Source organism: Heterocephalus glaber, unplaced genomic scaffold, assembly GCF_053883595.1.
Source record: "Heterocephalus glaber isolate CG9 unplaced genomic scaffold, H.glaber_assembly_v1.0 deba00001550, whole genome shotgun sequence".
Lineage (NCBI taxonomy): Eukaryota > Metazoa > Chordata > Mammalia > Rodentia > Bathyergidae > Heterocephalus > Heterocephalus glaber.
The window spans coordinates 5,088,542-5,115,168 of record NW_028258343.1 but is presented as its reverse complement, the minus strand read 5'-3'; the positions used below and the strand labels follow the sequence as shown (position 1 = coordinate 5,115,168).

Here is a 26,627-nt window from a genome sequence, read left to right as displayed (position 1 = left end):
AGAAGGGAATGGAAGTAATATGAGAAAAAGAAAAAATGGAAACAAAGTCTTTGTAGATGGGGGGGAGGGGTGGAAGGGAGGGCAGGGGAAGGGGGAAAAATAAGAACCAAGATGGATTATTTAAAGGTACAAATTTCTAATGATGAATGTCATTATATTATATACCTTAAATGTACCAATATAATTAATAAAAAGACTGGAGCTCCTCTGAAGAAATTGAAGCTAGACCTCCTTCTTCTTTCCCCTTATTTATATTTCCCCTTTTTATTTATATTTCCCCTCCTTCTTTTCCCCTATTGGTTGGCACCAATAGGCTTCTGTCTGGTTGGTTCTTCTGTCTTCAGTAAATGCGTTCAACCATACCCAGAAGTATGCTAATTCAATCAGTTGGGTGTTCCTTTCTCAAGTTGACCCAACAGTTAACTCTCACAAATACCATGAACGCAAAAGGACCTATAGTCAGCAACACATTCATGTTACAAATAGCATTTGAGTTTGGCAAAACATTGTTATATAAAAGTAATAGTCAATTTGAATTGTATTTATTGGTTTTATAGATTTTTAAAGTAATACGCATTTAAAACTGGATATTATATAACTGTAACCATAAGAAATATATAACAACTTTCACATTAGCACATATTGGCCCAAATAATAATATAATAATTTAGTTCAATCATGGTTATTTTTCCTTTAAATTAATTTCAACATTATTTTTTAAGTTATTTTGTTAAAAGAATCTGTATGTTACTTAAATTTCAGAAGCACTGGCTCATAGTTTATGTTTACTTAGAGATCCGATTGGGTCAGTTGCTATAATGCAGGATGGAATGTGACCCAACTTGTGCTCATCAAGTACTCAGTATTTTAGAAGGAAGTATTTTTTTCTTTCAATTTTAATTTATAACTTTATTATCAGATGATGCAATAAGCAACTTTGTTGAGTTCATCACTGCAATATCGTTATACTACCTCTTTTTGTTGGGTTCATCCATCTACATATAATTTATGTCTCCCTATACTCAGAGAAAGGAATAGAGAAAAATTGGGGGTTGGGATGTTTTATTTTCCCACTGTGCAATTTGTCACAAATTTAGTAGCTTTAAAAACAACAAAAATGTGTATTTTATGGTTCTGGAGGTCAAAGTTTCAAAACGAGTTTGACTGGACTACAGTCAGCCTGTTAGCAGGACTGCCCTCCTCTGGGAAAATGGCTCTCAGGGAAAATGGCTCCTTGTCTTTCTTGGCTTCTAGAGGCCTCTTGCATCCTTGGCTCATAAGCCCATATCACTGACTTGTTTCTGTCATCAAATCTCCTTTTATGACTCCGAGCCTCCCTCTCCCACTTATAAGGACCCTGTGATTACAGTGGGCCCACCCAGCTAAGTCTGGACAGTCTTCCCATCTCATGATCTTTAACATATCTGCAAAGTCCCTTTTTGCCATGTAAATAACATCATGACTTGCAGAGATCAGGACAAGGACATGTTTGAAATGCATTCTTCTGCCTACTGTAAGGGGTGCCACTGTGCCCAAATTATCCCTAGCTAGAATAGAAACTGATGGAGAAGCCTTTGAAAGGCATGGGAACTCCAGAAAGAGAAAGAAAAAGGGAGTAGATGTAAGTTAAGAGAAAGGCATTTTATAGTGGTTGGAGAGGAGGTTCATTTTCTGATGAGGATTAAGAAACCTACTTAGGGCTTGAAAAGAGTGGAAAAGCTGTGGAGTCTGGGAGAGCCACCAACTAAGGAAGGGCCAGCAGACTGCTTCCCTCAGGGATCTTGAATATAGTCACCTGAGGAACACTGGGGTCTGAGGTCACACCAGTCACCATACATGTGCGAGTGACATGAAACCCAGTTCCAAAGCTGTCTAAGTTCTTATTTCAAACTTTGCAAATATACCAGTAACATCAGAACTTAATTGGCTCTGCTGCCTTCTTTTTGTTATGTCGTTGTTTTTCTTTTTCCATTATTCTTACAAGAAACTTGATGCCAACCAGGGTAGCCCAAGAAGAGGAAAATAAAAGATGAATCATAAACTACACTGGAGATAAACCAAGAAATAAGAAAAATGATTGCTGCCCAAAGAATGACAACAGTGAAAAACACTGCACTCATCAGGGCTATCTACTCAGGGTTTAAATTATTAAAAGAATAAAGTATGGAGAGTCTGATAAGATCTACCAGCTGCTTCTATTTTCTAAGATCTTTCCCCTGGCAACAGCATCTGAAGCTCGGATGGATTTCTCTCTTGCTGTGTCATACCATGTTCCCTTCCCCACCCCCTCCTGCTGCCCCCATCGGTGCCTCTGTGTGTGTGTGCGTGTGTGTGTATTTGTCTCTTCTCTGTAAGAACACAGCCCGCCGGCCTGCTCCTGCTGTTGCTGCGGCTCTCACTTGCTTTTTGCTACTTCTTTCCTCTCCTTTCTCTTCCTACTTAGCTTCTTGTCTTTTGGTAAGTATGACAAACACTCCTCCAAGTCCTATGGGAAGATTACAGTGCGGTTTGTTGTGTTCAAAACTTGCAACTTTGAGATTGCCAGTGACCTGTTGAAGAACTTTCCATTGTTGTATTTATAATTAAAATGTGTTGTTCAGGAAGGGGTGTTGTGTTTGATAGTCCGCTGGGACTGCCAGTACAAGGGAAAATTTCTGTCTCAGAGGACAGGGGAAAGTCCCATAAAGTTTATATAAGAGAAAATTTAGAAATAATTTCTTTGCTATAATAATTACTATAAATGGATAATATAAAAATATTAGTAACAAAGTTCTTTTGACTTTCTCACTCTTGTTAATTTGTCGTGAGGCTTCTTTTAGGAATTGAGCTTTCTGTGCCATACAATGATTCAGTTATGCTGTTTTCAAATCAATGTGGAACAAGAGTTTAAAGAATATCCATGGAACTAAATATAAAAAAGAATAAACAATTGTGGCAAATGATGAATGAATAAATCAAATAAAAATAAAACACTTGCACGTAGCCTAACCACAATAAAATTCCTATGGACAATTTTAAATTAATTGCTTTGAAGTTTGATTTCCTTAGATATATTTCATCCTAAAATAATTTCCCCAACACTTAAAAATTTCACTTATGGATTTAAACCAGTAAATGTTTACTGTTTCAATTAGATTTAAAAATTATTCTCGATTGTCAAGGATGAAGTGCTAAATGCCATGACTCATTTTAGAAGAGTTTAAAATAACTTCTGGCTGGACACCAGATGCCATGTGTCTTTCTCCGAGTTTAAAGGGAGGCAAAAGTTATATATAGATGAGTGTGCCAAGTAAGTAGAGGTCAGGATAAGAAACTGCACTGATGAAGATAATCAAGCTGTTTATTGAATTATTTTATAATTAAACTGGTGAATTAAAATTGGTGAACTTATTTCCTTCTAAATAAATGAGTTATTGGTGAGAGTCATGGGGAGGTGGTAATATCTGAGTATTGTATTTTTCACTCTTGTTGACGTCCAAGTATTTGAGGTCTACCACCATAAGAATGAGAGATGGAAGCTGTGTACTTTGGAGAGGAGTATGTTTTTGTTTTCACTTTTATGTCAACACAGCAGCAAAACTTGTAAATTATGAAGATCTTGCCATATTTTTATGTTGCTAATTAGCAATACCACAACTACAAGTTATTTACAAATAAAATAAACTGTAAATTAAAGGCCTAAGCCAAATCTCTTACAACCCGAGAAATGGTAATAGCCAGAAACCCTGGAATCTTTGACTCAGCTTGTCCTCTGTTCCCTTTCCTAAGAGCCCATATTATATCTGGATTGTTTCCCTAGTTCATCCTCTTCCTGCTTATTATATATTGCTATTCTTAAAAATTACTATATCCTCCTAGAATTTCATAACTGAAAAGAAAAAGCTGTAATCTGTTTTCTTCTAAAATAAAGTCAACTTTTAGAATGGAACAAAAGGATATTATAGAAATTTAAGCAATTAATACTATAAGCATCACCATGTTTCCATATTAGTTGATTTATTTATACCTTCTTTCATTCCTTGTCATATTCCAAAAATGATGCCAGTTTGAACCTCAGAAAAAGTGTTCTGATTGATATTTGTTGCTGATCTGGGAAAAAGAAAAAACTAGAAAGCAAGAAATATTATCATAATAATGTATTTACATCAACATATAATCTTTCATTATGGATTGAAATAGTTTAAGAACATTATTATGAATGATTTTAGTTAAGTACAATAGCTTATATTAAATGTTTTAACTTTGAAAGAAAGTTTAAATATTTGTGTACCTCTAATGTTTGTGAGTCTACACAGAATTATATAAAATGTATCATAATACAAATTGGCTTGCCTAAGCGAAATGACAAGTATGATCAACAAAAAACAACAGCACAAATTACTCAAAGCCGATGGTAAGGGATACTACTAAACATTGAGTACCAAACCAAAAGTATGCTAATAGTATAACTTGATTTGAAAAATGGCTTCCCACTATTCCTACCTTATATTATTTCAGCCTAACACTATTATAATTATAATATCAATGATCTGTGAAAGTACATTCATTCTATGTTGGAAACCTAATTACCTGGTATCCTATTTGGGAAATATTCTCACCATTAATATATTACTGTGTTAATTATTTTAAAAACTAACTTTGCTTATTACTAGATATCACTCCAAGTATGGATTCTAATCACTCTGAACAGCTCTCAGCAGAACAATCAACACCTCCAAGAGATAGTTCATCATCAGCCAATCAAAATGTCCTGGGGAAGCAAGACAGTCAGGATTCTTCAACATCACTCCAAACACCAGAGCAAGAGGCAAGTGGCCACTCTGAAAAGGGACTCCATGATATTTCTGAGGAGTTGAATCAACAACTGGAAGATATCATAAGCATGTATGGTTCTGCTGCCAGTACCATAGAGAAAGAGCGCCCAGCTAAGGTGAAAGAGCAGCCTGAAAGTGCAGAAGCACCTGACAATGAGGACAGAGACTGTGAAGAGGCCGAAAGAGAACCCATTGCTTCTGGAGAGCCATCCACAGTCAAAGAGCCTGTCAGTAATAAAGAGCAAAAATTGGAAAAGAAAATCCTAAAAGGATTAGGCAAGTAGTTATGTTCTAATATATCACTTTATTTTTCCTAAAAAGGGGTACTTCCTCAACCTTTACAAAAAGCCACATCTATTATTTAGATTACTATGACAGCTCCCTTTGGGGCTGCCCTAAATTTTCTCTTACTATATTTGTCCCCATCCTCTTCTCCTCAATAGAGCTCAAGTAAATTTTTAACATGTTACCCATTTGCTCTCAGTCCCAAAGGCTTCCCGTTGCTTTTAAGACCAAAATTCATAACATTTTCTAAGGACCTAACCACCAAACCCTAGCAAGTCCCTTGTTCTGTCACCTCACTACGCCACAGAATCCCCTTCCTGAACACTCTGGCCCTGTTACCAACACCACTGCAGTCATTCCGATCCTCTCTTTCAGTTCTTTGAACATACTATCCCCTATCCCACAAAGGCCGGGGCACATGCTGTTTCTCTGTACCTAAAAATCTCTATCCATTCCCCACTACCCAATTCAGCCCTTTGGACACTAAATCCTACTCATTTCGCTTACAACTGAAATGGGTTCTTCTTAGTCCAAACTGATAAAGTCTTAAATGTTTTGTATTTTTATTATATCTTGTATTTTATATTTTTATTATACCCATTCATTGTTTCCCATATAACATTAATCAGATTTGAAATTATATGCTTGTTCTGGGATTAATGTATGTCTTAACTATTAGATCTTTTGTCCCAAAAGTAAGGTGTGTGTGAGTGAGATGTCACTGGATGGCTATTACATAGGACACACACCAGGCTCAATAGATACATGTTTAAAGAATGAATGAATGAGTGAATGAATGAACAAGAACATTACTCAGAATAAAGCGAATAGAGTCTAGATGTAAACAAAATGTAAACATTTGTTATAACATTGTCAATTAGATCACTTGATATTATATTTCATATTTATATAAAATACTTTTATTAAATACAACTCATCAGAAATTTATCAAGTGATTTCAGCCAACATTTGCAGAAGATATATATACTTGTATTCTTAATAATTTATGGATTCTGGGCCGGGGATTTAGCTCAGTGGTTTCGCCACCTGCTCCACAGGTGCAAGGACCCGAGTTCGATCCCCGGTACCAAAAACAAATCAAACAAAAAAAAACAAAAAACAAAACAACAAAAAATAATAATTTATGGATTCAATGAATATTTGTTAGTACCTAGTATTTATGAGTTATTGTCCTATGTGGACAAAAATAAATAAATAATGGTCCTTTGGTCAAGCAAGTCTAGGTATAGGAAGAAAAGCAGACATAGTTGGTATACAGGATAAGTACAAAAACAAGCAGAGGAAAAACTTTTGAAGAGCATAGACATTGGTAATACTAACAATAGCTGTAAAGAGTGAGAAAGCTAATTTTATATATAATTTTATGTATGGCTGAATGCATGTTACTAGGCAGGGGAAAGTTCTTTTACCTGTCTTCTCTGGTGAATCTCACTGAAACACTCAGACTAGAACTCTCTCTTACATGATACTTTTCTTGGCATGCCCACAAAGAGTTAGCATCACCTTCTTTAGTCCTCTGTTAAATTTTCTGTAGCAATGATTTGCTTATATACTTGCCTTCCAAGCTATATGGGTAATCTATCAAGGACAGTGATCTCATCTTACTGATTTCAAGAAGACAACATGGTATAGTGATGGATGGGCACTGGAGTCAGAATTGGGTTCAAACTCCAATAATATATTATTCCCTGTAAACTCAAAAGTATGTCTACACTGGAGTAGGGTATCACTGTGACATTTACAATTCACTGCTGAAATGTCTTCAAGAAAACATATTATTTTATAAATTTTATAATAACATATTATAATAACATACTTAACCCACCCAGCATAAAGATTAAAATAACTCAGGTAATACCTTTAAAATTTCCTGAAGTCAAGGTTGGAATCATTCTAGTGATTCTGAAATGTTGTAAAAACATAAAAAAGTTCCAAAGCAATTTTTCCCTGTCTAATTCAAGCATCTCAGAAATGTCCCTTTGCACTAATTATTGCTAAAGTTTCCATAAGACAGTATGCAAAAATATCACTCCAGAGGTCAACAATTTCAAGTGTTCTAATAATGGTTCCTAATCACTGCTTTATTGTCCTAAAACTTTTATATCAGTGCCCCCCCAACAGGGCGTGTGTGTGCGTGTGTGTGCGTGTGTGTGCGTGTGCGTGTGCGTGTGTGTGTGTGTGTGATACTGAGATGAAAGATATGAATAGGAATAAAGTTAAAAATAACCGATTTTGGCTGCTACTTTCTCTTCCATTTCTGCCTTAAGCTTATGATTACCAAATAATCAAATTTTTTAAGAGTTAAGGAAGACTTCATTTCTCTAGTACTACACTTAAAAGTTAACAAGCTCTAACTAAATGTATTTAACTAAAATCTTTGAATCAGAGACCTACTCCAATCACAAGTATGGGGGCTGATGACCTTCCTGTGTCACCCCCTTCAACATCGTTTATATATTCTTTTAAGTTTTGGCCACAACACATGGAAGCCAGAGAGAGAGGATAGTGAGGTACACAAATGTGTATTCAAGACCAAATTTTATCCCCAAAGATTTAAATAATCATTTTAGAAAAATCATAGTTTTAAACACATCAAATCTGCATAAGTTGTCACCAAATTTAGTATAAAATGTCTTTACTATGGTAAAAGTTTGAGAAAAATCCTGTTCCTCATTTCTACAGCTGGTTCAGTTGTCTTTGTTTAAGATTTTTAATTTCTTTGATGTCAAATAGTTGCTTTGTGTTCCAATACAACTGTGCCAGGGACCACAACCACATGTGGCATTGTTGCTTTTGCTACACAGGTGGCTTAACTTTCATGTACACTTCCTACCAAACTGAGCATTCTGTAGTGTGATGGCCATATGCCCACCACATGCTTTCACCAGCTTTAATGGGAAGAAATAGAGCTTGTTTTGGAACCACACATGAAGAAAAAGGGAGGTGATCCCCTCCTGATAAGATGTCTCTGAATAAAGTCAGTTTTCCCTCTTGAGTCTAACAGTGTCAGCAAATGACCCTGTTTCCATGGGAATGTAATTACAGCTTTTCTTAGCAGATGTACAAGTCTCTACTACTCTATTAGTCCAACAAAACCATTAAAATTTAAAACTTAAGATCTTTGATGTCATAAATTTATGAATTTTAAACATGCTTGTCTCCAATTTCTTGGATTTTTTTTGTTGAAGGGAGAAAACCTTCTACACAAAATGACAAATGATTAGAGCTAAAAGAGATCTCAGTGAGTATGAAAATTTGAAAACAACAAACAATAAAATCCTCTCCTTACAGCAACTAAAAACAAAACTTAATGAAAGAGATACTTAATTTGGGGAAAAGAACCAATGGACTCACACAATTGTTTCTATCTCCCCTAAATAAGACATGCAGTCCTTTTACATGTCAGTACTCACAGTAAGAGGTATCCCAGCATTTACTGAATGTCATAGGTGAGAATAAGACCTGTCTTTCCTCTAGTCAAAGCAAGACAGCATTCATTTGATTAGTGCAATACAGGTTTGTGCTAGTTGGTTTTGTTTTATTCTATTATTATCGGTATTTATAAAGCACTTGCCATGGGCTAAACAATATGCTGGGCTCTGGTCCAAAACTGGATCAGATCAACAGTACAGTCTCTTGTCTTTAATAGGTGACACTAACTCAGGACAGTAGCCTTCATGTGGACACCTTCTCCAGTGTGAAGCCAAAGGTGAAAAGATGGCTTGACCAATGCAGATGAGGCAGCTAGAGGAGTCACTGGAAGCAAGTGTCCAGCAGGGTGGGACAGCAAAGATCATCAGCTGCAGGGGCCGGGGATTTCGCTCGGTGGTTTCCCTGCCTGCTGTGCAAGCGCAAGGACCCGAGTTTGATCCCCCGTACCAAAAAAAAAAAGTGAACACATCAGCTGCAAAAGGCGGCACAGTACGCCACAAGTCATTACTGCCAAGTTGGGAGGGGCTCTCCACACCCACCTTTTCCCATGTTTTAGGGCCTTGTTTGTAATCTGAACTGATTCACTGGGAAAAGACAAAAACTGATAGGAATGAGGTCATTGTTTTCAAAAGAAGTTTCCTTTCATTTCTGTAGGTTTCCCTGGCATCAGAATTCCACATGAGTGTGTAGTGATTTAGAAAAAGCAGAGTAACCTTGGATTTCAGCATTGGCAAAGTCACCACTAATTATGTAACTTTAGTCTTTTCGAGACCTAAAAAACTCTATCTACACAGTTAAACCAGTTAGTGTGGATGTTCTTTGAAGTTTCTTCTAGACCTAAAATTCCTTAATTTCATGTAGGGTTGGGTTACCAGATTTAGTAAATAAAAATGAGATGCCAAGTAAAATTTGAATTTCAGGTAAACAATGAATAATTCTTTAGTGTAAGAATGTCCTATGCCCTGTTTTTCATCTGACAATTCTAATTCTGTGATTTAGACACCTCTCCAAAGTAGAGGCAGATATTCTAGCCAAACGGCAATGTCTGGTCTTGGGGGAAAAGGTTGTCAAAGTCAGTAATATTCTTCAGTAGGTTTACGGGCTCCCTTGGGTTGCCTAACAGCCCTACTCTGATTGGATATACATATACGTGAGAATGGGGGAAATCCTCCATCTTGACAGAATTGCTTGAAAAGGTATAACTAATGTTAAGTGTGGGCTGCAGCATCACACTTCTCTCTCCCAATCCTTGGCCAAATGGTTACTTGAAGACAGGATTTCTAGACCCCACAAAAAGACAAAACTGAAGAAGACAAAAGGAAGAATAATGAGTAAAGAAAAGGAAAATTCTGAGGCTCCCTGTTAAATAATCATAAACAGATGAGATAAATGTAGCATAAAGTCCAACTGGAAACAGAAAATGAACAGGCCAACAGATATTAAGGCCCACTTGGGAGAAAGGAAAGCCTGGGAAGATTGACAATCACAGAAACACAAAGGCCTTCCATGTCTTGGCTCTATTTTCTTCTATATGGATTTTATTTTCTGTTCAGAAATATAATCAAGGTTATTCTCACCCAAACCTCCTGGAATGGGCTTATGCATTGTGAGGAGAGAACTGGTTTCCAAAGTAAGAGCAGAAGGGGGTACCAAAAGAACACAGGGAAAAAGTAAGCACCACACTGCCAAGTTCCTATGCTTTTGGCTGGCATTCTAGTAACACCATCTATAGATATTGGCTGTTTTATGCTAGTCAGGAATGGTAATTGGCTGTTCTTGTTCTTTTATTGATAAAAGTGAGAAAATGGATGATTTATTCTTCCATAAAGTCAGTGCTGTGGTGTATAATGTATCTTTTAAATATTAAGAATACTGAAGGGGAAGTAATAGGTACAAATACTTGAGATGAAAAATTTGGGGACTACTGTTATAGCAGACATTTACTGGAAGTCTACTATGAACTTGATCTTGTACTATACACTTTTACAAACTTCTGAACTAATCCTCACTTCCTCTGCAAGGTAGGTGTCATCATTTTCTATGGAAAGAGAAAGTGATTATCTGAGACCCAGATGGGTCAGTGGCTTGGCCCCGGCTGGTAGTTAACTTGCATGTGGTCAATCAGAGATACCAGCCCGTATCACTTGACTACAAATTCAATATTTTTAATGTCTTTTTTAAAGGCAAAGAAGCCAACCTACTAATGCAGAATCTGAACAAGCTGCAAAAACCTGAAGAAAAGCTTGATTTTTTATTCAAGAAGTATGCTGAATTGGTAAGATCTTTAACTTTTTTTGGTAAGATCTTTAACTTTTTTTTTATGGTACCGGGAACCAAACTCGGAATCTTGCACTTGTGAGGCAGGCAGCGGAACCATTGAGCTAAATCCCTGGCCCTTTGATTAAACTTTTTTTGTCAGAAAGATTCAGGCTTTAGATAGAGCCAAAAAAAAAAAAAAAGATATTATTAGTTTTTCATATATATAATATAAACCATAGCTGTTTACCTCAAACAAGCCAAACCTAGAATTCATAAAAGAAGCATTTTTTTACAGAAAAGAAAAACTGACAAATAACAGCAAAAGGAAATAGAATTAGAATATATATTCAATTATGTATATAATTTTGGGAATGAAAGACTTCTAGAAGTATGAATAAATCAAAATTGGGATATTTTTAAAGTTCTCTTTAACTTTGCAATGAAATAAATATTCTCAACATAATGTTAAACAAATCTGGTTTTTTTGGTACTGGGGATCGAACTCAGGACCTTGCACTTGTGAGGCAGGCAGCCGAACCACTGAGCTAAATCCCCAGCCCCTGTTAGACAAATCTTAAATTTTAATTCAATTCTTGTACCAAGGGTTTCAGGGTTATAAAAGGGAGGAAGGCAGAGTACATGCCTCAGTTCATGGCATGTTTTTGCCACATCTGGTCCATTCCCTACAATGGCAAAGTGTCCTATGTGGATTGTTTTGTGTCCAGTTCCATGCATTCTCTACAGGCAGCCTTGCTCTCAATATTCAGCATTGCCAGGCCCTACCCCAAAAAAGGAAGCTGTTCTGAACCACCCAAGGGTTCTTCAATGGCATTGTCTCCTTGGTGCTTTACAACTGGTTATCTGGAGAAAAGAGAAGGGCTTAGTGTGGATAGCATATCTAGTTTCAATAAACCCTCACAAACAGCTGCTGAGATGAAGATGAGCTGAAAGCATGTGTGAGGTACTTACACTCTGCCCACAGATTAGGACCCACAATTGGAATGTGGCATCCTCTAGGCAAACTAGACAACACACTTCTTTTATTTGTGCTTCTTTTCCTTAAAAAAAAAATTAACTTATTTGTTCTAGAGAAGCAGTGACAAGAGAATGAAATTTAAGGCCACACAGACCAGAAACTTTTTCTAGGCAGTTGGTTGAGCTGTCTGCCCTCACTCAGGTAGATTTGTCTTATAGCTAAAGAAGCTCCAACTTCCAGCCTCTCACTTGCAGGGACCCTCCTGAGGCCCTGGACCTAATTATCTTAATTTTTAAAAGAGGGCCTCCAAAACTGAATAAACTTCAGACTCACAAACCTTCCCTATTTAATTAATGGATAGAGTTTGGTGAGTAACTTGTTTTGTTTTTCACTCTGACTTTAGTCCTGCAATTCCTAACTGTTCTTTCCTTTCTTGAATCTTGATACATTCTGTTACACTGTTGTCATGCAATAGAGCTGAAGCCTGAGTGACTAGCTGTTTAACTCTGCCAATAATACCTTTTAATTATTTTTAATCAATCTCATAAACCACACTATGATGACAGGAGAGTGCTGAGTATATTAAAAAAAAATCTCAAATCCCATCAGTTAAAACACAAACTGTTTTATGAACATTCCTTTCCAGTTCTGCTATGCATGCAGAGGTATCTCATACTTACTACTAAAAGATACACAGGAGTTGATATCCGGTTTTCTTGGCCCATATGAGAGACACATTTTCTATGTAGTTTACAGCCTTCATAAGGATGTTTCGTAAAAGTTGTGTCATACACCATTCAATAGAACGTGTAAGCCAGTTAATCCTTTTTTTCTGATTAAAGCACTTTTACATCTTATTCCATGCCCCAAAAACAAAAGGTGTTGATCAAGAAGGAAATTTAAGGTTGTTAACTCTGTTTTTCAGGACTACTGTTAATTCTCTCTATATATGAAATATTGGGCTGAAAGTATCTCTGAGTAATAGAGCACTTGCCTGCTTGGTCCCCAGCACCAGAAAACAGGCAAACAAACATGAACTCCTCCTGCCTCCCACGCCCAGGTTCCAGTCATAATTGAAACTTGTACAAGTTCACTTGTTGAGGTGCAAAATTTCTTTGACTTCAGTTGGAAGTTAGCGACCAGAAAAGATGCAGTAATTGACTACAGTTTTTCTAATCTATCAAAGTAAATAATTCATGCCTTCATTATCAGTAGGATAGGCCTACAATGAATAGATATAACAGTTCACAGAATTTTTAAATGGAGTTAAAGGGAAGTGATATACATCCTTTGGGAATTAGCATGGGGAGATAAATCTAAAAGTATTTCTAGTAATACTTCATATTTAATATTATAAAATCTTTACAAATGAAAACAATAAGATTACTGGCCTTAGTTCCTCTGACATAAAAAAAGTGGTCACTTGGTTATGTGACAGCTGTTACTTAACAGCAAAATTTCTTCAATTAGCTGCTGAGGGATTTTACAGGCTAAAAAATCTTGGACCAATGGATAATATTTTTGACTTTATTAACACATTGTAGTGCTATAAAATACTATGTGAATCTCTTAAAAATCTGACATTCTACAGTCTGTAATAGACATGCTGTTTTTACAATGTTTTACTTCTGCCTTAAGGTTTAGGGGTTTTTTATATGTATTTTTGCTCTGAATTACGTGTTGATTTGATGGGAGCTCTGCTTTTAAAATCATCACTTACTGGTTCTAATAAATTAAAAATTAAACTTATTTCACTGTTTTGCTGATTCTAAAAAAAAAGTTATGTCATAATACATTAAGTGGCTATATATGTGGAGTTACTAATTTGGGAGACATTTAAATCCTCCTACACTTTTCCTATACCTCATTCTGCCACAGTGAATGTCATCATGCATTAAATTTGTTCCTTTATGATGTTAAGAAACAGTTCCAGAAATAGGATTACTAAATCAAACAGGATGAGTGCTTTTTTGAGTTTTAAGCTTTATGTCTATACTGCTTGCCAAAAGAATAGTAGGATTTACAAAACAAGTATATACTTTATTGGAATTTCTTTAGCAATGGATAGTAACAATTTTAATACCATAAAATAAGTTTGGATGTCAAAAATATTTTCCCCCAAAATCTGGCCCCCATTTTCCCCTCCTCCATGTTATTCTCACCTATCCATTGTGCCTCCTTTTAGTATTCTCTACACTGTCCTTTGGCCCTTCATTTTGCCCATTCATACCAAGGCCATTCTCATTCACTTTCCAGCACCATGTGCTATACTTGGCTGGACTGAGCAATGTTCTAGACAAGCACAGGATGCCATTTACAGTGCTGCATCACTACAGTGGTTCTCCAGTCTGACCAAGACTTCTCCATGAACCAGGATTACTCACCCCAGTCTCGGAACTCTCTGTATCCTCTCACCCTCTTAACCAAGGTTACTTACTAGAGACCCTAACTCAATTCAAACCTTACTTATTATATTTTGACATATATCTTATCTCATAATAAATTTTAAAGCCCAAAATATAATTCTAGAAAAACTGACTAGAAGAAAATTGACCCAGAGAACCCTTACATTTCCTTTTCAGGAAAGAAAAATGAGGAATTTCAATTTTTACTTGGAGACAAAAACCTATTTTCTGCTCACTGATTTGGATATTAACACAGAAAATGCCTGAAATATAACTGTTAAATGGAATAAATCATCAACTTCAAAGCTGTGGATCGAACTGCCACTCTAGCTCACTCATCCTTACAAAGTCTGAATCTTGTAATATTATCTGCCATTGTATTCATTAATAAATACAAATAAGTTCATTAATAAATAAGGACATCTCATGACTGAATTGGGAAATGATGTAAGAAAAATATTTTCTCTCACTTTTATGCAGTTAAAATAACATCATTAATACAATTCTAATTTAGTACTTGGCATTAATTTTACTTAGAAAAGAGAGCAAGTACAAGAAAGACTGCAGATAAGATCCTATCTTCCCATTACAGTTGTACAGGAAAAACCACCACTAAGTGCACTTTTAAATCATAGCCAGCATTTGGCTGAGGTTGATTTAGTTGCAATATCCTCACTTTCATTCATTAAGAAGCCCCATGCATTCATATGCATTCACTTAAGTCTGAATTATTTGAATAAAACCACACACACACCAGAAGATCAGAAAGTTAAGAAGTTTTTAGAGCAAAAGAAAGATAGATATAGCTAAATGTTAAATTTGTATGATCTTGCAGTATAACTAAAACTTTAAATGGTCAATGAGCAAGCACAAATCATCTGTCTTTCAACTTACAATATACACAGAGACTATCTTCCTCCTGACACTCAGATAAATCCACATAAGGCAATGTTCCCCAAACAGAGGCAGTTTTGCCAATCAAGGAACAACAGGCATCTCTGTCTGGAGATTTTTGGACATTACGGTTGGATGGTGGTAGTGGTGTATAGTACATAGGGGCCAAGGTTACTAAACAACCTAGAATCCACAGGATATTGCACAGTAAGAAATTATGCACCCCAAAAATATGTTAACAGTACTGAAGTTGAAAAGTCTTGGCACATGATTTAACCTTCAAAGGATGAAGTATAAACCATAATAGGAATAACAATAGTAACAATATATAAATTTCAAGGAAGTAAATAATCCTTTAAAATCTAAATATAAGATGGGAAATTTTACCTGTCTGATAACTATAGTGCAAAATGAAAGAACTGCATTTATCCTATGAATAAGAGCTTAGCATGAAAAATATATAAAGAAGGATCACTGACTTTCCAAGGAGGATATCAATTTCAATCAATATTTTTAGTAACCTGGTTCTTGTTTTTTTTCTAATTAATTCCCAATAATAAGAAAAATTGCACAAGTATGAAGATAGCATATCAATTTACAAGGGCTTATAGTGGTTAATTCAATGTGACAGGAGGGAGAGAGGAAAGGAATAAAACAAAAGGTGAACTGAAGAAATTATGGCAGTCCTATTCATGTAGCTCAGGGACAGAGAAGCTAAAACACAGGTCAGGGTTTATGTGGCACGAATGTCCATTTGATCAGGCTCTGTGAGGCACCAGAGTAGCCTGGGTCTAAAAGCACCCAAGGCCTCTCCATGGCTTTTCCTATTAGCCAACAAGGTCACTGTTAGGAACACTACCTTCCTGGTTTAAGAATCATTCAGGCACTAAGAAAACTGAGTCTAGCAGAGAAAACAGCTCTAGACAAAATGCTATTGCTCGAATGTGGCCACACTGATGGTCAGTCTGAGACCGATACTCCTATAATCAGCTAATCTTTTGCTACAGGGGTCTGGAGGTTGATTCCCACTCTCTTCACAAGGACTATGATTCCAGAAGAATGTTACCAGATTCAGCAAATAAAAATACATCACACCCAGTTAAGTTTATATTTTTAAAAAATAGCAAATAATTTTTGGTAAAAGTATAGCCCATCCAATATTTGGGATATACTTATACTAAAAAATAATTCCTTATTTATCTGAAATTTAAATTTAACCAAGTGTCCTGTGTCCTATTTGGCAATGCTACCCTAAAATGTCAGCATCCTTAGATGGAAAGAACAGGGGCAAATTGGTTTCATTTCACATGCCATCCTTTGTACTTCAGTTGTGGCTATTGGAGGAGTGTGAGAAAAACTTATCTGGGTTTGCCAGAAACAAGCACCACAATGTCTTCACCATGGGCACAGAGGATGTGGGGACAGGGCTCATGGGAGCAGGGTACTGCACAGATAGTTGCCTTTCAGTGTTTATGTGGTTGAGAGATACTTTCTCTTGGCCTCCTTTCCCACACCCAAAGCCCAAAATGATATAGATGACTTCATCTTCGGTTTGCCAGGAGGCTGCTTTTCTCTTTCCTATTTTTTAAAAATAGCATTAGAAGCTTGTTTTGAGAAAGAATTAGGAGGATGAAATGTAACCCAAGCAGACAAACTACTGACCATTGCCAGAATGCAAGGTATTGTTATGAATTCTGGCAGTTTCCAGACTCTGAGACATGTCCTTCTATATTGGCTGGTGTCATGAGATATACTCAAGAAAAAATATTTCTGGACCACGAAAAAATAAAAATGATTAATAATAATATAAAACCTGTATTATTCTATAAAACCATTATCTACAAGTACTAGACATTCATGTACTTCCACAAGAACAGAGATCAGCAAAGTGTTTCCAAATAACCAGAGTGATCTCTAGGTTTTGTTCCTTTTCTATCAACTCCAAAGTGATTCCTACCATTTTCTTTCACATTTCCAACCCCATGTCTAGCTGGATGAACATCGCACTGAGCAAAAGAAGTTAAAACTCCTACAAAAGAACCAGGTACAAATCCAGAAAGAAAAGGACCAGCTACGAAGTGAACACAGCAGAGCTATCCTCGCTCGAAGCAAACTGGAGAGTCTGTGCAGAGAGCTGCAGAGACACAACAAGACCCTGAAGGTAGGCACCACCTAGCTTGGAAAGACTTTCTCGCAGGCTGCACAGACCCAGGCCTCTGCTACTTCTGGAAAAAGTATGAGTCTTAGCATGCAGTTCAAATACTGTTCAAATACTCGCTCACTTGTGACTTTCAAGAAGTTACTTTACCTCCTGAGCTTGTTTCTTGTCCTTGCTTCAGCAGCACATATACGGAGCTTGTTTCTTCCTCCATTGTACATCAATGTCAATGTGGCTGAGAAGTCCTTGTATGGCCGGGGAAAATTATATAAGGTGTCCACATAGTACTAGATGCACTACAGGCCCTTGATAAAACACCTTCTCATTATGTTGAGTCTATTTTGAAGTTAGTCCACAGTTCTCTCTTTAAAGTATTTGTAAAAACTCAATATCATATATTATAATGAACTCTGCATGACATGAGATAAATAGGCACAAAGTTAATTGACATGATAAGGTGAGAATGAGAGCCATATGTCAATAGTCATCTAAAAAAGAAGCTACTTGAAAAACACTGCAGCTCTTCAGACTTAATTATTCAATCTAAAAATAATAGACTGATCACTTCATTCAATCTGCATGGGTTTCATTAATTACAGTGTAAACCCCTCACAGTGTGGTTAATTTGATTACACACACACACTAGCTCCACTCAATAAAGCATGATGCAGGGCTCTCCAAGATAATACTGTCTGCATCCACATTACCCTTTCCTGCAGAAGATCCCAAAGCTTTCACAAACAGTAATTAATTAGATGCTAATATTCCTGTGAGACAGCCATCACTTGGAAGTGTTTAAAAGGAGTTACTTTAAGAAATTGAAATCAGTGCTGACTCTGTACAATGAGTTAGATAGAAAAGTAAGAAAGGATAATTGTTCCTTGTGTTCCACATTGCCTTTGGCATCTAGGAAATGGGAAGCCAGTGTGAAGAACTCAAATTCTCAAATTACACGTTTAAGGAGATGGGATTCCAGTATCTTTTCAATGACTGCACTTAAGGGCCATCCAAAACACAGGCTAGATGAGAGCCTGGAGATGAGTACACAGTCCACTCAAAATATCTATTCAAGTGATAGTATTCTGGGTTTCTGGAAGTCTTTTGGATTTCAGTAGCATAGTGAGGAGATATAAATTAAATCAGATAGAGTGAGAAGATGTATCGAGAAAGAGATTTAAAGAGAAAATTATATGGCTTGGAACCTTTGGGCAGCATTCAAAAGCAAAATGATGGAAGTGTCAGAAGGCCAAGCAAGAATACCCACACGCCCTCAGCAATGGTTTGTAGTTACTGACAGTGAAATTATGTATTATCATTATGCCAGGAGTTCTTCTAAGTGCTTACATATGTTACTAGATTTAATTTTCACAAACAACCTTTAAGACTTTCATATCTCCACTTTATTCATAAAGACTCTGAACCTCAGCAATCTAGAAGTTTTCCAAGGCCAGACATATGTTTAAGTGTCAAAATCATAAAACTATTTTCTAATTTCTCTTCTAATTTTTCCTTGATCCATGAGTTATTTGGAAGTAATGTTCAATTTTTGTAGCTTATGTATACTTAGAATGCTGTTCAGATGTTGGTGTAGTGTTTCATAGGTAACAATTAGCTTTAGATCATTTATGTCAAATTACTGAACAATAGTGTTTAAAGCCTAGTGTAACTGTGGAATTGTCTACTTCTTATAACTAACTCTATCAGCTTCTGCTTCATGTATTTTGAAGCACTGATTCTGGGTATATATACATTTATGACTGTTTTGTCTTCTTGATCAATTGACTGTTTTATCACTATGAAATGTCCTTTGGCAATAATCTTTACATTGATATTTATATCATCAGATATCAATATAACCACTCTATTTTATGACTCATTGTTTTCCAGCTATCTATTTTCATCCATTTATTTTCAAGCTCAGTTTTTAAAGTGTATTTCAGGCCAGATACAGTGGCACATACTGGTAATCACAGCACTTGGGAGGCTGAGGCAGAAGGATTGCATCAAGCTCAATGCCAGCCTGGGCTACATAGTGAGTTCAAGGCCAGCCTGAACTACATAGTAAGGCCCTGTCTCAAAAAAAAAAAAAAAAGTACATTTTATAGATAGTATATAGTTGTACTTTCTTTCATTTGTTCATTTGCTCCTTTAATTGGAGTGCTATTCCACTAACATATAATGTAATCACTGATGCAACTGAATAAAATGATAGACACTATTTTCTTTTTTTTAGTATTTGCCACCTTTGTTTTTCTGTCCTTCTGTTCTTTTCCTGCCTTCCTTTGGAGATATGAACATTGTTTAAATCACAGTTTATCTTGTTGATTTTTAAATTATACCTCTTTGCATTATCTTTAGTGGTTGCTCTGTGATGAAAATCTACATTCTTATTTTTTCAAAATCTACCTAGAGCTAATACTGCGTCATATAATATATAGAAGTAATGCAGCTAAATAGGTTCATTTACTTCACTCACCTTTAAGCCATGATTGTTTTATGTATACAAGCACATACATTTATAAAGCCTGTAAGACAATGTTATAATTTATACTCTGACCATGTTGTATTCCTTTAAAAATTAAAGGACAAAACTGCCCTTTTTCTTTACCAGATATTTAGCATTCCTGATGCTTTTTACTTACTCTAAACTTTCAGATTTCTGTCAGATGTCAATGCCCTTCAGCTTGAAGAATTCCCTTTAGTGCTTATAATCAAGGTCATTATTAATACTTAGTTTTCAGAATCTTAGCTGCTTTACATTTCTTCACATACTTGGCATTTGTTGATCCTTTTGTATCTGTAACTATGTTTTTCACTAAATTTGAGGAATTTCAGCCATTATTTCTTCAAATTTTCTCTCTTCTCCCCTGCTCTCACTCTCCCTCCATCTCTCTCTCTCCCTTCTAAGACTCTAATTCCATGTCCTTTAGATCTTTTAATACTTTCCCCTAGGTCTTTGAGTTTTTATGTTCTTCATCAATTTTTTCTCTTTTCTCTTCAAATTAGATCATTTCTATTGGTCTATCTTCACATTCACTGATTATTTCCTGTCATCTCTATTCTTCTCATAGTCCATGCAGTGATTATTTAAATTTCAGATTTCATAATGTTTACCTGTTTTTTAAATATATTATTCTTCCTGCTTCAGATTATTTTTATCCATTGAGACAGCATTTTATTTTACATCATTGGTCATTGTTATAATACCTGTTTTCAATTTCTGCTACTCCCACATCAAGGTCATAGTAGAACACACCATCTCTGATTGTCTTCTGAAAAGGGTCACTTTTTCTTGGTTTCATGTCTAGTCATCATCAGTTGTATCCTGTATATTGTGACTGATGTTGTGGAGAATTTGGATTCTACTGTAAACTCTGAAGAATATTAATTTTTTAACCAATTACTGTAATTTGGTCAGATTCAAACTACAAACTTTACTTCTTGGACAGCAGCTAAAATCTCACTTCAGTTTTTTTATTCTATAGCTGGGTTGCTTTGAATATCCTGCACACATGTGGTTCGGATTGGCAGAGTTTATTCACAGAATCCAGGATTCTCCATCTCTGAACAATCCTGGGATTCTTCCTCTCACTTTTCAGTAGCTATCAATGTCCAGAATTCTTACTCCTTCAGACCATAAATACATTAGGTTGGCAGGTTTTCTATGAAAGCTTACCCTTCTCATTCTGCTGCTAATTATCAACTTTCTTCAAGGTAAAAGCAGAAAAAACAACAAAAACAAAAATTGGAAACAGGCATTTTTATACAGGTGCCAACTTTCTTCTAGAATCTCTCTGATTTTGTTTACCCTCCAATACCTTTAAGTAGCTGTATCTTACATTTTGTCCAAACTTTATAGTGTTATCTGTGGAACAGTCAACTTAGTATAAGCTTCCTTGTCTATACTAGTGATGTCTCAGTACCTGAATCTAAAATTTCACATGCTCAGAGCTAGGGAAATCACGCAGAAGAAGAATGTATAACCACATCTTTTTAGAACTGTATATATTTCCTTTAGTCTTTATTAAAACTTTGTCTTCATTGAGTTAAACATACACACAAAAAACCCATACTTTAGGATAATTTAGAAAGACCAACAAAAGTCTGAGATGTACTCATTTCCACAAAAGAGTATGTATATTTGAAACAATAAATCTAAGCCTCAAACTGTATTGGAAAAATACTTCCTAGTAAAAAAGATGGGTAAGCTGCCAAACCACAGCTCCCAGCGCAAAGGAAGTGTCTTCCAGGCCACCATACCACCACTCCCAGCGCACAGCAAGGAGCTTCCAGGCAGCTGTACCACTGCTTCCAGCACAGAGGAAGGGGCTTCTGGGCCTCCATACCACCACTCCCAGCACAGAGGAGGTGAGCCACGTGGGCACCAACAGCACACATCCTCCTGCCCCCCAACCCCCTATCAAAATGAGAAGACATATAAACAAGTCTCAAAACCAGACTTCCAGATCACCTACAGCAACCCCAAGGGAAATGAGAGGGAACACTCTGATACTCAACCACCTGGACTCCCTGAACTGGCACCAAAAGAGGATTTGGGAAAAATGAAATCAGAAATAATTTCTCATATAACAGCAGAGATTGTGCTCATAGTGCTAGACATGATTAATAAATCTAGAGAGGAGCTCAGGAACATGATGGAATCCAAACACAGGAAACAAAAGAAATCCATTAAACAGATGCAAATAGATTTCCAGGAGATTAAAAACTCCATTGAAAGTCTACACAGCAGAATGAGCCAATGTGAGGACAGAATTTCAGATATAGAAGATAAGATTGCAATTAGTGACCAGGAAAAGAAAAATTACTTCAAAATTGTAAGGGACCATGAGAAATCAATCCAGCAGCCTGCTGCATGATGCAAAGAAGAGTAACACAAGACTGATTGGAGTCAACAAAGAAACAGGAGAGAGTGCAGATGACATAAAAAATCTGTTCACAGAAGTGATGGCAGAAAACTTCCCAAGCAGGGATAAGGAACTTGACATACAGATAAGTGAGGCATATAGGACTCCAAATAGCTTTGATGAAAAAAAATTTACACATAGGCATATAATTGTTAAGATTCCAGAAACTCAACAGAAGAACAAAGTTCTACAAGCAGTTAGAGAAAAGAAACAAATCACATACAAAGGAAAGCCCATCAGAATCACAGCAGACTTTTCAATGCAAACCCTCAAGGTAAGAAGAGCTTGGAGTGACATATTCCAAGCCCTAAAGGAAAACAGCCTCCAACCCAGATTGATGTACCCTGCAAAACTATCTTTCAAAATTGATGGAGAAATAAGATACTTTCATGACAAAGACCACCTGAGGAACTTCATGAATACCAAACCAGCACTCCAAAAAATTTTACACAATATCCTAGGAAAAGAAAATGAGGATCACAACCCCAGGAAGCAAAGCAGAATGAACCCATCTGGCATGACAAGAAATTAAATGTAAAGGGGAAGCCTCCAACAAAAAGAAAAAGTCATGACAATGATAAGTCAATATGTATCAGTTATACCCATCAATGTTAATGGTCTCAATTCACCAATCAAAAGAAATAGACCGGCAGAATGGGTCAAGAAGCAAAATCCAACAATATGCTGCATACAAGAAACACACTTAACTCAAAATGAAACTCATCGACTGAAAGTTAAAGGGTGGAAAACAATACTCCATGCAACGGGAACCCAAAAAAAAGCAGAAGTAGCTACTCTCTTTGCACATCAAGTGGATTTCAAACCCACACTGATTAAGAGAGACAAAGAAGGACGTTACATCCTTATAAAGGGAACAATCCAACAGGAAGAGATGATAATCATAAATATATATGCACTAAACACTAGTGTGCCCAACTATATAAAACAAATACTAACAGACATGAAAAGTCATATATGCACTAATACAATAGTAGTGGGGGACCTCAATATCCCACTGTCACAAATAGATAGATCAACTAGACAAAAAATTAGTAATGAAATACTAGAACTCAATCGAACTCTTGAACAAATGAACTTAACAGATGTTTACAGAGTCTTCCACCCCACAAAATCAGAATACACATTCTTTTCAGCTGCACACAGGTTATTCTCCAAAATAGACCACATACTCACTCATAGAACATGTTTAAGAATGTGCAAAGGAATTGAAGTTATTCCCTGTATATTATCAGATCATAATGCAATGAAATTGGAGATCAATAGCAAAAGAAACCATAAAAATTTCATAAACACGTGGAAATTAAACAACACACTTCTGAATAATCAATGGGTCACAGAGGAAATTAAAGAAGAAATCAGACAGTTCCTTCAATTAAATGACAGTGACAATACAAAATATTGGAATCTATGGGACAAAATGAAAGGCTTACAAGGGAAATTCATAGCACTGAATACTCATATTAGGAAAACAGAGCAAGCCCAATTAAACAACCTGATGCTGAACCTCAAGCTTCTAGAAAAAGAAGAGCAGGACAAACACAAAGTTCATACAAGGGAGGAAATTATAAAGATCAGAGCAGAAAGCAATGCAATAGAGACTAAGAGAATGATACAAAAAAATCAATGAAGTCAAGATTTGGTTCTTCAAAAGAATAAACAAAATTCACAAACCCTTAGCCAACCTTGTCAGAAAAAGGAAAGAAAAGGCCCAAATCCATGCAAGTAGGAATGTAATGGGTGAAACTACAACGGACACAGCAGAAATCCAGAAGATCATTAATACCTACTTGGAGAACCTATACACCAATAAGATGGAAAACACAGAAGAAATGGACAGATTTCTAGATATGTATGAATTACCAAAGGTGAATGAAGAAGACCTAAAATTTCTAAAAAACCCAATATCAATCAATGAAATTGAAAACATAATTAAAAACTTACCAACTAAGAAAAGCCCAGGTCTTGATGGCTTCACTGTTGAATTCTGAATTCTTCAAGACATTTAGAGAGGAACTACTGCAACTACTGTTTAAACTTTTCAATGAAATTGAAAGGGAAGCAATACTCCCAAATTCATTTCTGGAAGCAAGCATCACTTTGATCACCAAAGCAGAGAAAGACCCAACCGAAAAGGAGAACTATAGGCCAATCTCACTAATGAACATAGATGCAAAAAGCCTTAATAAGATTCTGGCAAATAGAATGCAGAAGATCATCAAGAAGATCATACACCCTGACCAAATGGGATTCATTCCAGGGATGCACAGATGGTTCAACATACACAAATCAATCAATGTAATACACTATATCAATAGAGCCAAGGACAAAAACCATATGATTATCTCCACAGATGCAGAAAAAGCATTTGACAAAATCTAACATGCATTTATGACAAAAACTCTACAAAAAATTGGAATAGACGGTCTCTACCTCAATCTGATAAAAGCCATCTATGAAAAACCAACAGCTAATATCATACTAAAAGGTCAAAAACTGAAATCCTTCACACTAAAATCAGGAATGAGACAAGGATATCCACTATCACCACTCCTGTTCAATATAGTTTTGGAAACATGAGCCATGGCAATTAGACAAGAGAAAGAAATAAAAGGAATAAAGATAAGAAATGAAGAAGTCAAATTGTCATTATTTGCAGATGACATGATACTCTATATAGAAGGCCCCAAGAAGTCCACCAAAAGTCTTCTAGACTTAATAACCAAATTCAGTAAAGTAGCTGGTTACAAGGTCAACACACAAAAATCAATCGCTTTCCTCCCCATGAACAACAGACTCATTGAGAGAGAAATAGGGCAAACAATTCCTTGCACAATAGCATTCAAAAAACTGAAATACCTAGGAATCAACCTAACAAAAGAAATCAAAGAGCTCTTCTCTGAAAACTCTAGCACTCTGAAAAGAGAGATTGAAGATGATATCAGAAAATGGAAAGACATCCCTTGCTCCTGGGTAGGAAGGATCAACATAGTGAAAATGGCCATACTTCCAAAATTGCTATATAGACTCAATGCAAACCCAATTGAAATCCCAGCAGCATATTTCATGGACCTTGACAAAACAATCCAAAAGTTCATTTGGCACGAGAAGAGACCCAGAATACCAAAAGCAATTCTAGGCAACAGAGACATGGCAGGGGGTATCACAATCCCCAACTTGAAACTGTAGTACAAAGCTACTGTGATAAAAACAGCATTGTACTGGCAAAGAAACAGACCTGAGGACCAGTGGAACAGATTAGAAGATGCAGAAACAATGCCAGACACACTCAGCCACCTCATCTTCAATAAAGGAGCCAAACACCTCACTGGAACAAAGATAGTCTCTTTAATAAATGGTGCTGGAAAAGTTGGGTTTCAACTTGTCAAAGATTAAAACTAGACCTATATCTCTCATCATGCACTAAACTAAAATTGAAATAGATTAAAGATCTAAATATTAAAACTGAAACGCTGAACCAGCTGGAACAGAGGTTAGGCAGAACTCTTGAAGACACTGGTGTAGGAAAAGATTTTATTAACAAAACCTCAGTTGCCCGTGAACTAGCACAAACAATCAACAGGTGGGATCTCATCTTATTAAAAAGCTTCTGCACAGCAAGAGAAACCACCAGCAGTGTGAAGAGACAACCCACAATGTGGGAAAAAAATCTTCACCTGCTGTTCCTCAGACAAAGGTCTACTATCTAGAATCTATAAAGAACTTTAAAAACTCAGACCTCCCAAATATAAAGACCCAGTCCAAAAATGGGCATCTGAAATGAACAGACATTTCTCAGACAAAGAAGTAGAAATAGCAAATAAACACATGAAAAAACGTTCAACAGCACTGGTCATTTGAGAGATGCAAATGAAAACAACACTGAGGGCCAGGGATTTAGCTCAATGATTCTGCCACTTGCCTCACAAGCAAGAGGACCCGACCTCATTCCCCGGTACCAAAAAACAAAAAACAAACAAACAAAAAAAAACAACGCTGAGATTCCACCTCACCCCAGAAAGAATGGCTGCTATCATGAAATCAACCAATAACAAATGCTGGCGGGGCTGTGGGGAAAGAGGAACCCTGCTCCACTGCTGGTGGTTGTGTAGAGTGGTGCAAGCACTGTGGAAATCAGTATGGAGATACCTCAAAGAATTAGGACTGGAAGTCCCATTTGACCCAGCTATTCCCCTGCTGGGGATCTTCCCCAAAGAATTAAAAGAATCATACCACAGTGATATATGTACACCCATGTTCATAGCAGCACAATTTGTAATTGGAAGCAGCCCAATTGCCCATTAACTGGAGACTGGATAAAGAAAATGTAGTTTTTTTTAAATAAAACTGAGTACTACTCAGCCATAAAAAATGAGAAATTAGAGACATTTATAGTTAAATGGATGCACATTGAGGCAATACTCTTAAGTGAAATAAATA

General features: G+C 36.3%; 1 protein-coding gene across 1 annotated transcript in view; it reads left to right on the top strand.

Moving 5' to 3' along the window:
• The first annotated feature begins 2,292 nt into the window (after positions 1–2,292).
• Txlnb (taxilin beta) overlaps positions 2,293–26,627 on the top strand; it is a 47,292-nt gene continuing 22,957 nt past the window's right edge. The window contains exons 1-4 of the mRNA XM_013072622.3: positions 2,293–2,457; positions 4,653–5,090; positions 10,736–10,827; positions 17,077–17,247. Coding sequence (XP_012928076.1) covers positions 4,667–5,090; positions 10,736–10,827; positions 17,077–17,247 — 687 coding nt within the window. The 5' untranslated portion in view covers positions 2,293–2,457; positions 4,653–4,666. The remainder of the gene's footprint in view (positions 2,458–4,652; positions 5,091–10,735; positions 10,828–17,076; positions 17,248–26,627) is intronic.